Genomic DNA, 14866 nt, shown 5'->3' on the forward strand with positions numbered 1-14866 from the left:
TGACCATTATAACCAAGAGTGAAAGAAAGCCCCAAATTTTGGGTTGACATCAGAACACTAATAGAGGGTATATCGTCCAATGAGGAAACTAGTTCTGGTGACACCAGAATTCCCTCACTTTGGGGGATTTCCTCTCACTTCTTGTTTTGACTTAGAGACAGGAAGTGAAGGGAAATCTCCCCAATGGGACGCAGATGGCAAAAACACCTGACAGAGGTTATAACCCTCCCTTACTCTATACAAAATGAAACAAGTGGTTTGTCTTTAGTTACACTTTAAATATCCAGCAACCCTCCTATTCCCCCCTCACATCCACATCCTATTATTGTGTGACCAATACCATCCAAATCATTCTTACTTTCATTTCCCAAAGTTATCCGTCTACAAGGAGACCTGTATAGATCACATGATGGCACCAATGAGGATGGAGGAGGACCGGAGTCACATGACTGAGAAGATACTAAACCTCACCCTGGAGATCATCTACCTGCTGACCGGAGAGGTGAGGATTCTGGGAGGTCACATGACATCACTCTTATCTCTATTAATAAAACACAGACCTGACCGGAGAGGTGAGGAGGATTCTGGGAGGTCACATGACATCACTCTTATCTCTAATAATAAAACACAGATCTGACCGGAGAGGTGAGGGGGATTCTGGGAGGTCACATGACATCACTCTTATCTCTAATAATAAAACACAGACCTGACCGGAGAGGTGAGGAGGATTCTGGGAGGTCACATGACATCACTCTTATCTCTAATAATAAAACACAGATCTGACCGGAGAGGTGAGGGGGATTCTGGGAGGTCACATGACATCACTCTTATCTCTATTAATAAAACACAGACCTGACCGGAGAGGTGAGGAGGATTCTGGGAGTCTAACATGATATTCCTATTGGCTCCTCAATACAGAGATTTCCTCTTCTGAAGTCAGGTGATCATATGACCATCACAGTGCCTCCATGTGACTCCCTAAACCCTGAGAGACACAACATGCAGAAGATTCTAGAAGTCACCAAGAAGATGATGGAGCTGCTGACAGGAGAGGTGAGCGGTGCCGGGAATTCTGGGACATTCTCCAGTAACAGACAAGGGATGTGTCTGGATGGTGACTGTATCATTGTGTGTGTCAGGTTCCTATAAGGTGTCAGGGTGTCACTGTCTATTTCTCCATGGAGGAGTGGGAGTATTTAGAAGGACACAAGGACCTCTACAAGGACGTCATGATGGACAATCAGCCGCCCCTCACATCACCGGGTAAGAGGAGACTTTATTGTAAAGGAGAGAGCAGTACGGAGGATCCACCTAGATCCCCCATCATCTGATAAACACATAGAAACAATGGATTCAGTCAGTGTGTGTGTTTCCTACAGATGGATCCAGTCATGGGAACCCACCAGAGAGATGTCCCCGTCCTCTGTATTCCCGGGATTCCACACAGGAAGGTCACACCATCCCTCACCATCATCAGGTAGATGAGGAACAATCACTGATAGTATCATTAGGATCTGTACATTATCTGCATTGTTACCATTGATGGCATTTTTATTATATATTCAGAGTGGAAACCTGAGAGATCCTAAAGTTGAGGTTAAAGAAGAGATAAAAGAGGAGGAGGATGAGGATGGGGGGATGGAGGAGTCAGAGATTCTAAAGGAACACAAAGATCTGTACCAGGACACCATGGTAGAGTCATCCAGCTACAGGAACCCACCAGAGAGATGTCCCCGTCCTCTGTATTCCCGGGATTCCACACAGGAAGGTCACACCATCCCTCACCATCATCAGGTAGATGATGACAATTATTGGTAGTTGTGATTTATACACAGCATGTTTGTTACAATGAATGTTTTATTATATCTTTCAGAGTGGAATCCTCGGGGATGATAATATTGATGTTAAAGAAGAGTATAAAGAGGAGGATGAGGAGTATGGAGTGATGGAGGAGTTTTCAGAAGGACACAAGGATATGATGGAGCCACCTAATACCAGGAACCCACCAGAGAGATGTCCCCGTCCTCTGTATTCCTGGGATTCCACACAGGAAGGTCACACCATCCCTCATCATTACAAGGTTGGTGGGGCGGAGAACATGGACTTGGGACACTATATGGATTTTTTATGTGACCTTATATTTTACAGATGACATCTTCTATCATTCTTTTGGTTTAGAGTGGAGATCCAATCGATATAGAATTTGAGGGTAAATCAGAAGAAGAAGAGGCGTATGTGAGGGATGATCAGCAGTCTATGGAGGAGGATGGAATAACGGGGACATTTATAGAGGAGGACACTCCTACAGAGATCAGCACAGGTGGGTCATGAACACTAAATCCATTCCTCCACCTATACTTGTCATGATTCCCTTCACATTGATCCAGCACCGGGTTTTGCCTCCTGTCCGTGTTGCTCGGGTTCCTGCCTATCCCCCCTGAACCTAGGTATTATCAAGTCTTTGTACCTGTGTATTAGTGTTCCAGCAACGTGTCTTCATGTGGAAGCCGCACCCCTCTGGTTCCTGTGGTGTTCACTGCTGCTTGAGTATTCCCATATTCTGTGTGCTGTTGGATCCTGTCTTTGTTCTCAGTGTTTTCCCTGTGGCTGTGCAGTTATATTCCCTTTGGTTTCTGTCCGTGGATCCCCTCATTTCCTGTTGCTGTGTGTGTCCTTCTCAGCATTGTTTCCTGTTGTTTGCCTGCAGCCCTTTCCATCTTGCTGAGTCTCTGTCTGCACCATTGCTCAGCATCCCTCCCTCTCCTGCACTTTACACGTGTTCCCTGCATCCTCTCCCCCGGAGCCCCTTCCTAGGTTGCTGCAGTAGGTGACCTTGGTTCCTAGTATCCTGTGTGTACCGCGTGTCCTTCCAGCATGCTATTTGGTTGCACTGTGCCTGCACGGGTGTGTTAGAGAGCCGCAACCTGGGGGCTGCCATGCAGCACAACATCCACCCCTCCAGTGGCTCCGGTGAAGACCGGATGGCTCCTTAGATCCTGCGACTCTTGTGTGCGGTCACACTGCTCCTGTATATGTGAGGACCGGTACCCAGCTACACCTGTTTAGTTGTTTCCACTGGCCCACTATAGATCCTGAGGTTACAGTCCCAGGTATTATTATTATTATTATACAGGATTTATGGCACCAACAGTTTGCTCAGCACTTTACAATATAACGGGAGACAATACAGCAACAATACAGATCAATACAAGAGGGATAGGAGGGCCTGATCCTGGGAGCTTACAATCTAGGTCTTCTCCTCTGATCGTGACAATACTGCTCACTGATTGGTCCAGAGTAGAGCAACCACTGCAATATCATCACGTAAGACACTATTTATGTATCTAGATGGATTTATATTGATTCTGGAGTTCAGCTGGCAGCAAAGTGTTCATCTTCTTCTTAGGTGTTGCTCTACCTTGGCACTTGGGGCATTTGTCTTGGGGTTCTTACCAATGGCCGGATCTAGCAAGATCTGTGGTCTGCTGGCTGTGCCGGGTGGAGGGATATGTCTGTAGTGTCTCAGACCCAAGTCACTGAGTGCAGTCTCAGGAGATGGGAGGCAGCGGTGTGGGACCTTGTACATTCCATAGTCCTGACTTCTGCTCTCCTCCCTCCCCCCACTGCTATATATACACATAATATGGATTCTCTTTTGTTACACCCATTTCCTAGTTCCCTTGAGGGTGGAATTGTAAGCTCCTCAGAGACCAAGCTGCCTGATGTGGGTGGAATCCTAGTTTGAGGGAACCAATCAGCTCCTGTCTAGTAATCCTCTTTGTCTTTGTATTTTAGTCCATGGCCGGGAGATGAGGAAAACCTCCGAGGATTGTCTCACTTTGTCTCCAGACTGGAAAGTAGAAGATGAGGACATCACACAGTATAGTCCAGGAGAAAACCCGGCTCCCTCCAATGTCCATCCGGCACCACCCAGTGTAGATGGACCAACGGATTCCTCGTATCCTGAGGACCCTCAGACTGTGCGGGACAAGACCAGCCATCCAACAGGGAAGAGCTTCTCCTGTCCTGAGTGCGGGAAGGGTTTCAGTTTTAAATCCCATCTTAATTTGCATAAAAGGTCTCACACGGGGGAGAAGCCATATCCCTGTCCTGAGTGTGGGAAATGTTTTTCGCAAAAGTCCAACTTTCAATTACATCAGAGATCTCACACGGGGGAGAAGCCATATTACTGTTCTGAGTGCGGGAAATGTTTTTCAGATAAGTCTAATCTTTACAGACATAAGAAATTGCATACTGGGGACAAGCCACATTCTTGTCCTCAGTGTGGGAAATGTTTTTCAGAGAAGTCCCATCTTTACATACATCAGAGATCTCACACAGGGGAAAAGCCATATTCCTGTTCTGAGTGCGAGAAATGTTTTTCACAGATTTCCCATCTTTACATACATCAGAGATTGCACACGGGGCAGAAGCCGTATTCCTGTCCTGAGTGCGGGAAATGTTTTTCAGGGAGGTCCGGCCTTAACACACATAAGAGATTTCATACAGGGGAAAAGCCATATTCCTGTTCTGAGTGCGGGAAATGTTTTTTGCAGAAGTCCGATCTTTACAGACATCAGCGAATTCACACAGGGGAGAAGCCATGTTCCTATCCTGATTGAGGGAAATGTTCCTCACTGAAGTCCTGTCCTCCTGTACATCAGGGGTCCCACACAACCCTGGAGGTGTATTAGTGCCTTGAGTGCGGGAAATGTCTTCTAGATGAATGTTGCTGGACATCCCAGCTCTCATGTGGGGAAGAAGCACACCCTGATATACACCTCAGATATACTCCATGGCTGATCTTCATCATGGAAGAAACAGTCCATAAGGAGATGAGAGGCCCCCAAAGACGTGGATGAGGTGTGGGACCGGGTTGGCCATTGATAGCAGGAGAAGAATAAAAATGGAGTCATTACCTTTCATTGGCTGAGTACATATTTTTTAAACATTCTATATTGAGTTTTCTAAAGAGATATAGAAAGAAGCAATATGTCTGGGGTGAAAGAGGAGACGAGTACCTCACACTTCTCTCCATGACTTCTGAATTAAAGATAAATCACAGTAACCAATGAAATAATTATAATCTCTCCAATAAAGAAAGAGGAAGGAATCTTCTGGCAGGAACTGACCTGGAGGTGTGACCGGGTGTGATACCTGATCAGAAAACATGGATGGACTCTCTCCTGAGACTTTGTTCCCAACTCCAATAAGTGAGAGGAGCAGAATGTCATAATGTTCCTAGATGTCATGATAAAGCCAAGGAAGTAAGGTTCGGCCATGAGTGCGCACAGACACATCAGGAGAGCAAAAGAATGACAACGTCATGAACCAGAAAACCAAGATATACACGGCCAGATGGGGAACAAGTAACACCTGTTATGTATGCGTGTCCTCAATGCGTGTTCCATACACGGCTGTCTGATCTCTACAATGTAACCACCTTGACAAACCCATCCATAGAAGTAAAAGAAGACAACATAGAGGATTGCTCCAAGGATGTAAGTGTTGCTGCAATAAAAGTGTCCCATCTATTATGGAAATGTTTGACTGAGGCTTGGTTGTTGAGCTCCATATCTACCTTCTCTCTGTAAATCAGAAGACGTAGATCTTTTTAGTGTCTGTGATGGTGGGGGACAAGGCGATAGTCCATTTCTTAGGAATAGCCCTGTGGGCCACCAGTAAACATAATAATATCCACTGCAAGCTCCTGCAGGATTTGTGGATGTGGGTTTTCTCGGCTGAATGGAGAGTTGTAGCTGAGACGAAGAGTAGAAGAACAGGGTCCATGGGCCATGGGGAGTGAGCAGCCACAAACTCCTGAGATGTAGGCTAACACTTGTTCCCAAAAGGTTGAGATACGGGGCCATTCCTGAAATCGGTGGAAGAGAGAGGGCGGGTGCTCACTATATAGTGGATTTGTGGAGAGTTCTTGGTGGATAGAAATGGGATGATGGCCCCATGGAAGAGCTTACATTGAGACTCTCTAGGATTCATTCACCACAAGCCTTTGCACTTTGTTCTATCCTTCCAGTATGTTGCCCACCAGGTTCTCCCCCAGTATGACCTTGCTCTAAGATTTCACAGATGTGGGATGTAGAGGTTTAGTAAAGAGAGAGTGTAAAGGTCGATAGATGTCTGATATGGAGTATTTCCATTCCTGTAGGAAGCGATCCAATATGGAAGTTTGAAAACATTGTTGTTTGGCTGGGCAGCACCAGTTTATACAACCTGAGAGGTGTAGGTAGTAGAGAGAGGGATGGCTTGGCAGGGCATAAGTTGATGCAAGGGTTGGGAAAGATTTCAAAGTTCCTGATGGTTCAAATATGCGTCATACATGGAGGCAACACAGGAGAGCCCCTTAGAACTCCAAATGTTGAAAGCTGCATATTGAACAGCTTGTGGAAACATTGGATTGCCTCTTATGGACAAATATTGGGAGACATGGGGTGACAGGCCCAGTTTGCTCTGTATGTCCCTCCATGTAAGAATCAGATCCCGTATCAGAAGGTTGTGTTGAATACTTGTGGGGAACAATTATATTTTGCAATGCAGGAGAGCAGCTAAGTCATATGGTTGCCCCACTGCCAACTCCAAATCATAATTGGTGTATGAGGAAGCCTGAAGTATCCAATCTGTCCCTATACACAATAAACAGACAAGGTCATACAATCGAATATTGGGAAAGTTTGCTCCACCCTCTTTTTTTGCTCCCCCTGTTTATGCAGTAACAGAATTGTTTGAAGAGGGTACAATAGGCGAGCAATGTTCACCATTTTGAACAGGTGGCATCCCCTAAAAAGCGATAGGAGAAGGTACATCCATGTTTCCATCTCATTTCCTATTTTACATATCAGTGGAGGGTAGTAATGATAGACCGAGGATGGCTCCTTCCCTATCGTAATGCCTGAATATGTGATCTGAACATTTGCTACGTGAAGAGAGACTGCTGGGCCCAGGGAGGGGTGTTGGTTCGAGATAAGGAAAGTATTCCACTCTTAGCAGAATTGATTCAAAGGCCAGAGCACTGTAGGCAGCTTGTGAAGACCTGATGGAGAATGTGAATATCTGCCACAGGATCCGCCATAAAATATAAGAATATCATCGGCAAATAGGACTACACAGAGTTCTTCTTGACCTGTCTGAATCCCATGTATTGGGGCTCTGGAGGAAAGGTAACGGGAGAAAGGTTCCAGGGCAAGGTTGAAAAGAAGAGGTGAAGGGGGGGGCAACCCTGGTGAGTACCCTTCGTGCAGCAATATTCACCTGATATGAGACCTGCAGCTACCACCCTGGGTGAAGGTGCAGAATCCATACTGCTGAAAAGCCATCAGAAGAACCAGAGCAAGCCAATGATAGCTGACATTATCCAAGACTTTTCCAGCATCCAATGTAATAATAGCTCGATCCTCAGACGGGTGTACCTTGCCTTGTTCCAGCTCTGCAATAACTTTCCGAATGTTGGAAGCCACTGGTCTTCCATTAACCTCTTCACGCCGTCCAAACGCAAATGTGTGGCCTTCCGGCATCTGGGCCTAAATGCCAAGCGGCTGTACATTTGCGTTCTATTGAAAAAGTACACATGTGCCGAGAGCGCACGCTCTGCCCACTCCCAGCACACATCCTCTTTCAATCGGGACCTTTCCCAATCATGTGACCGCCGTGATGACTTGTCATGGCGGTCACATAACCCCTAAACCCCGTCCTGTCTCCCGGATTCTGAAACTCTTAAAGGGCCAGGAGGCGCCGGCATGAAGGGGTTAATAAAGCTAACCTGGGCAGTATGGATAAGGGAGGGTAATATTGCAGCCAAGAGGGATGTGACTATTTCAGAGAGTATTTTAGTGTCCACATTTAGGATGGATATAGTTCGGTACGACCCCGATTCAGTGGGGTACTTGCCCTTATTGGAAATCAATTTCATAGTCTTGGTGACCCATTGGAAGGTATGGGCCCCCTCCCAAACCTCGTTATATACTGTCGGTAGCTGAGGGATGAAGAGAGTCCATCATCTTATACAATGCTGGTGTGTAGCCATCAGGACCAGGTGATTTCCCACTAGGTAAGCCTTTAATCACCTCAGACCCTTCCTTTAATGAAATAGGGGCATTTACAGATTGCAGGTGGGAGGGGCCAATAGTGAGTAAATGAAGTGAGTCTAGGAATTCTGTGGTCACCTCAAGGTCTTGGATCTAGATATAGAGCGGCACAAATATCTTCCAGTATTTTATTGGTTTCTTCTGGGGAGGAGACAAGGGTAGCAGAAGTATCCTTTAGGGAGGCTACAGGAGTTGGTTGGAAAGACCCTTTGCTTACCCACCTTATCACCATATTTACACAATTGTGAATCAGCAGAGGAACCATTTACTGTATATGATTACCCAGCCAAGTCCTTCCTGTGTTAGCGCCTCCACTCTGCTACGCAGCCAAGTCCTTCCTGTGTTAGCGCCTCCACTCTGCTACCCGGCCGAGTCCTTCCTGTGTTAGCGCCTCCACTCTGCTACCCAGCCGAGTCCTTCCTGTGTTAGCGCCTCCACTCTGCTACCCAGCCAAGTCCTTCCTGTGTTAGCGCCTCCACTCTGCTACTCAGCCATGTCCTTCCTGTGTTAGCGCCTCCACTCTGCTACCCAGCCAAGTCCTTCCTGTGTTAGCGCCTCCACTCTGCTACCCGGCCGAGTCCTTCCTGTGTTAGCGCCTCCACTCTGCTACCCAGCCGAGTCCTTCCTGTGTCAGCGCCTCCACTCTGCTACCCAGCCGAGTCCTTCCCGTGTTAGCGCCTCCACTCTGCTACCCAGCCGAGTCCTTCCCGTGTTAGCGCCTCCACTCTGCTACCCAGCCGAGTCCTTCCTGTGTTAGCGCCTCCACTCTGCTACCCAGCCAAGTCCTTCCTGTGTTAGCGCCTCCACTCTGCTACCCAGCCAAGTCCTTCCTGTGTTAGCGCCTCCACTCTGCTACCCAGCCGAGTCCTTCCTGTGTTAGCGCCTCCACTCTGCTACCCAGCCAAGTCCTTCCTGTGTTAGCGCCTCCACTCTGCTACCCAGCCAAGTCCTTCCTGTGTTAGCGCCTCCACTCTGCTACCCAGCCGAGTCCTTCCTGTGTTAGCGCCTCCACTCTGCTACCCAGCCGAGTCCTTCCTGTGTTAGCGCCTCCACTCTGCTACCCGGCCGAGTCCTTCCTGTGTTAGCGCCTCCACTCTGCTACCCAGCCAAGTCCTTCTTGTGTTAGCGCCTCCACTCTGCTACCCAGCCAAGTCCTTCCTGTGTTAGCGCCTCCACTCTGCTACCCAGCCAAGTCCTTCCTGTGTTAGCGCCTCCACTCTGCTACCCAGCCGAGTCCTTCCTGTGTTAGCGCCTCCACTCTGCTACCCAGCCAAGTCCTTCCTGTGTTAGCGCCTCCACTCTGCTACCCAGCCAAGTCCTTCCTGTGTTAGCGCCTCCACTCTGCTACCCAGCCAAGTCCTTCCTGTGTTAGCGCCTCCACTCTGCTACCCAGCCAAGTCCTTCCTGTGTTAGCGCCTCCACTCTGCTACCCAGCCGAGTCCTTCCTGTGTTAGCGCCTCCACTCTGCTACCCAGCCAAGTCCTTCCTGTGTTAGCGCCTCCACTCTGCTACCCAGCCAAGTCCTTCCTGTGTTAGCGCCTCCACTCTGCTACCCAGCCGAGTCCTTCCTGTGTTAGCGCCTCCACTCTGCTACCCAGCCGAGTCCTTCCTGTGTTAGCGCCTCCACTCTGCTACCCGGCCGAGTCCTTCCTGTGTTAGCGCCTCCACTCTGCTACCCAGCCAAGTCCTTCTTGTGTTAGCGCCTCCACTCTGCTACCCAGCCAAGTCCTTCCTGTGTTAGCGCCTCCACTCTGCTACCCAGCCAAGTCCTTCCTGTGTTAGCGCCTCCACTCTGCTACCCAGCCGAGTCCTTCCTGTGTTAGCGCCTCCACTCTGCTACCCAGCCAAGTCCTTCCTGTGTTAGCGCCTCCACTCTGCTACCCAGCCAAGTCCTTCCTGTGTTAGCGCCTCCACTCTGCAAACCCAGGAGATGTTCACCTGTCCTTCACTCCAGGCCAGGACCCCCAGAAATCCCCCCTGTACCCATCTCAGGCTCTCTCCTTCCATTCACAGGACTTTTCAGAGGACATCTGACAGGGAATGAGGACATGTTATTACCACCCCCCACCACCTGATTTCACCCTACAATGACACACTACCACATTGTAATTGTGTGCATTGTACATAGTGGTGGTGTGGCCCCATTGAGCCCAGTGGGGGAGCTTGATAAGAGGTGCTGCTTGTCAGACTCTGCACCCCGAGGTAATAATGCTGCAGACACGGCCTGTTAATAGCCCCATCTGGCTGTTATTTTACAGTTCGAGGGCAGAAACACTGTGGCTTAGCTGTCCATTTTTACCACCCCCAAAACCCAACTGAAAGAGACCAATCTCATGAGCAGTGGTATCTAAAATAAATTGAATAACTAGCGCTAACTATGGTGAAATGAAAACAAAAAATTACAATTAAATACTGTAGCCGCTAGTGCACACAACCCATGTCTCAGTGCGGGGAAATTATACATTCATAATATGAAGTGAAAAAATGCTGCGCTACATGAAACAATGGCACAATCCTTATATAACCAAAAAACAAAGTGAAAGAATAAAAAAAATAAATATTAGAAGATAAAATAGTTGAAAAAATATTAATATTGAAAATTGTATTTATATATATATATATATATATATATATATATATATATATATACAAAAAACACACAAAAAATAAAGAATATTTTTAAGTATGAATAAAACAAAAGTCATTCAAAAAATCAAGTTCAATCAATAAAGTGTTCATTCAGTGAACCTTCCTTTGAATAATGAAAAATATGTGCATCTGTCATCAATTTCTGTGCCGAGACATTCTCCACCATGTATCTGCTCCCCATCCTCCACCATGTATCCGCTCACCATCCTCCACCATAAATCTGCTCACCATCCTCCGCCATGTATCTGCTCACCATCCTCCGCCATGTATCTGCTCACCATCCTCCACCATGTATCTGCTCACCATCCTCCACCATGTATCTTCTCACCTTCCTCCACCATGTATCTGCTCCCCATCCTCCACCATGTATCCGCTCACCATCCTCCACCATGTATCTGCTCACCATCCTCCGCCATGTATCTGCTCACCATCCTCCACCATATATCTGCTCACCATCCTCCGCCATGTATCTGCTCACCATCCTCCGCCATGTATCTGCTCACCATCCTCCACCATGTATCTGCTCACCATCCTCCACCATGTATCTGCTCACCATCCTCCACCATATATCTGCTCACCTCACGCAGTGTGACCGCACATTATACAATGTTACGGTGTAGCTGCACTTTTGGTCCCATATGGACTCAGAAGATCAGCTTGCTGAATGAAGACTCCAAAGTAATCTCCCTCCTGATAAGCGTCTTTGTATCAGCCGTATTCCTCATTAATAAGAACTCCACATGGTGCTTTATCCTTTTATACTTTTATTCATCAATTACACATAAGAAATGCTCTCACGTTCCGGAGTTCCGGATTGCACCAGGTATGGTGAACATCCAGTGATGTACTGATCAGACACAAGGTGGCAGTATCATCTCAGCAGCAGAGTCCTGCACATGCTCAGAACAGACACCATCCATCGGGGAGGAGTGTGCAGATGACGCCATGATGTTGCAATTCATCGGGACAGCGGTTGTAGTACTCTCTAACCGACCCTTGGAAGGACATTACAGCAGGCAATAGCATTCACTAAGGGGCCCCCGTGCTTTGCCTTGCCTCATATGATGGATGGTGTCTGTTCTGAGCATGTGCAGGACTCTGCTGCTGAGATGATACTGCCACCTTGTGTCTGATCAGTACATCACTGGATCTTCATCATACATGGTGCAATATACACCTCCGGAACGTGAGAGCATTTCTTATGTGTAATTGATGAATAAAAGTATAAAAGGATAAAGCACCATGTGGAGTTCTTATTAATGAGGAATACGGCTGATACAAGACGCTTATCAGGAGGGAGCTTACTTTGGAGTCTTCATTCAGCAAGCTGATCTTCTGAGTCCATATGGGACCAAAAGTGCAGTTAGACGGTAACATTGTATAATGTGCGGTCACACTGCGTGAGGTGAGCAGATATATGGTGGAGGATGGTGAGCAGATACATGGTGGAGGATGGTGAGCAGATACATGGTGGAGGATGGTGAGCAGATACATGGTGGAGGATGGTGAGCAGATACATGGTGGAGGATGGTGAGCAGATATATGGTGGAGGATGGTGAGCAGATACATGGTGGAGGATGGTGAGCAGATACATGGTGGAGGATGGTGAGCAGATACATGGTGGAGGATGGTGAGCAGATACATGGTGGAGGATGGTGAGCAGATACATGGCGGAGGATGGTGAGCAGATACACGGCGGAGGATGGTGAGCAGATACACGGCGGAGGATGGTGAGCAGATACACGGCGGAGGATGGTGAGCAGATACACGACGGAGGATGGTGAGCAGATACATGGTGGAGGATGGTGAGCAGATATATGGTGGATGATGGTGAGCAGATATATGGTGGATGATGGAGAGCAGATATATGGTGGAGGATGGTGAGCAGATACATGGTGGAGGATGGTGAGCAGATACACGGCGGAGGATGGTGAGCAGATACACGGTGGAGGATGGTGAGCAGATACACGGTGGAGGATGGTGAGCAGATACATGGGGGAGGATGGTGAGCAGATACATGGCGGAGGATGGTGAGCAGATACATGGCGGAGGATGGTGAGCAGATATATGGTGGAGGATGGTGAGCAGATACATGGCGGAGGATGGTGAGCAGATACATGGCGGAGGATGTCTCTGCACGGGAATTGATGACAGATGCACATATTTTTTGTTATCCAAAGGAGGGTTCACTGAATGAACACTTTATTGATTGAACTTGATTTTTTGAATGACTTGTTTGATTCATGCTTAAAAATATTTTTTATTTTTTGTGTGATTTTTGTTTATATAAATTATTTTATTTTTTTTATTTCAATATTAATAGTTTTTCTACTATTTTTTATTCTAATATATATATATATATTTCACTTTGTTTTTTGGTTATATAAGGATTGTGCCATTGTTTCATGTAGCGCAGCATTTTTTCACTTCACATGATGATCATCAATGGACAGCCAGAGAGTTTGTCAGCATTGTAGGATATGAGCAGCTTGCTGCAGTGTGGGTGCCAACAAGTGGCCATATGAAATTGGCCTTAAGCCCTTCTGGTTCTGGTCATCTAGTTTAGTAACCCAAACTGAAAGAGGACTTTGCAATGTTGGTTAGGGCTAGGACTTACTACCAGGGCCTGTACTATGTGACTGTTTAACATCCATGTGTTTCTTGAATGTCAGGGCTCTCATCTTTACTGTGTCTTTTGTTTACTCTTCATGTATTTGTACCTCAGAATGCCCGGGGTGCTATGGGGGAGCTCCAGCCCCCTCTGGATGCAAAAGCCAACATCCCTGAAGGTCAGTTTCTAAACTGCTTACACATATGCACATGTAATGTATGAAGAAGGCTTCCCCTCCCCCTTACTTGTCTCCATTGGTTGGCCTCATCCTGAGTTTCGGATGCCCCCCCAAAGAAATAAAACATTCACACTAAACAACACATCAGGCAGATAGGGGCTTAATCTTCACACTTAGACCTGACAGCTGAGTTGGTCTACATAGGAATACATTAAAGTGTTTTTCTAATAAAGAAAGGACAATAAACCAAGAATATGACACAATAGTCAAGCACTAACCTGACACTCCAGTGAGCAAAAACCTGCTTCCCAATTAACAAGTGTTTGTTCCACTCTGGTCTCTCCACCATCTTAAAGAATCACTCTAATAGATGCAGCTGACACATCCAGCTTCCTGGGAGATGGACTGCCTCCCTTCAAGGACACACCTGGTTAATCACACCGCCAGATCTATAGGAATCTCTGGACCTGTGTGGAGGGAGTTGGGCCACTACCCTCCAATAGGCTCACAGAGTTTGATCAGCTCTGTGCTCTGGCTGTGTAGAATGTGTGTAGGGATCCCCTCCCCTCCCCCTCCCTGCAGCTAATAGAAATCTAGGATAGATGTCTTTGGGAACTCTGTGGAGGAGATAGGTGTGCCAAAGTCATCTGTTGTCTTTACTGATGAGATTGCCCTTTTCACTGTTGTCCACAGATCTATTTGTAGTCAGTGAGCAAACACTTTAATCTAGGCCTAAGGATTCCAAGCTCACTCCCTGGGCCATGAAATCCTCCCAGGCAAGAAATGTAAGTTCTGTGTTCCAGTTATGAGGTGACAACAGCATAGAGTGCTTTCAGGATAATGGACAAAGGTAGACAAGCATTGCATGCTGTTGTTGGTTTTTATTGCAGATAATACATTTTGTTTGGCTTTTTCTACATTGTTCCCCGATCCAGACATTCGTGGCCTCCTGGGCTGGGTGTGCCGACACATCCAGACCCTGGAGCAAGCCCTGGAGGTGGACCCAGCCGAGGACCAGCCTGGACTTGTGGCCTATATTAAGCAACATTTTTAGTTTTTTTTTTGGTTTTAAGATGTTTTATAGTTTTCTATTGATTGTTGGTAATACATTTTCTATTTCTCTTGGACAGTGCCCTGTGTTGTGGCCTTCTTCAGCCTTTGCAGGTCGGCAATCTTCTTCATTGCAGTTGGAGCTGATCTGCATGTCCCTAAAGCATTGCAGGACTCTGCTAGCTCCAGCTGCACTGGACAATCTTGCTTACCTGGAATTTCTGGTAATGTCCAAATGAAGTGTTTTCTGGCAAGTCCAGCTTTAGGACTGTAGCAGAT

General features: G+C 47.1%; 1 protein-coding gene across 1 annotated transcript; it reads left to right on the forward strand.

Annotated features, from left to right (window-relative positions):
- Positions 1 to 880: 880 nt before the first annotated feature.
- LOC149460625 (uncharacterized) lies at positions 881 to 5543 on the forward strand. Its single transcript, XM_089679450.1, has 4 exons — positions 881 to 1053; positions 1140 to 1263; positions 1380 to 1432; positions 3813 to 5543. The coding sequence occupies exons 1-4, from the start codon at positions 949 to 951 to the stop codon at positions 4620 to 4622; spliced, it is 1092 nt and encodes a 363-aa protein (XP_089535576.1). The 5' UTR covers positions 881 to 948; the 3' UTR covers positions 4623 to 5543.
- The last annotated feature ends 9323 nt before the right edge of the window (positions 5544 to 14866 follow it).

This window comes from Staurois parvus, unplaced genomic scaffold (genome assembly GCF_062004578.1).
Source record: "Staurois parvus isolate SC_StPar_1 unplaced genomic scaffold, SC_StPar_1.0 ptg000224l, whole genome shotgun sequence".
NCBI lineage: Eukaryota > Metazoa > Chordata > Amphibia > Anura > Ranidae > Staurois > Staurois parvus.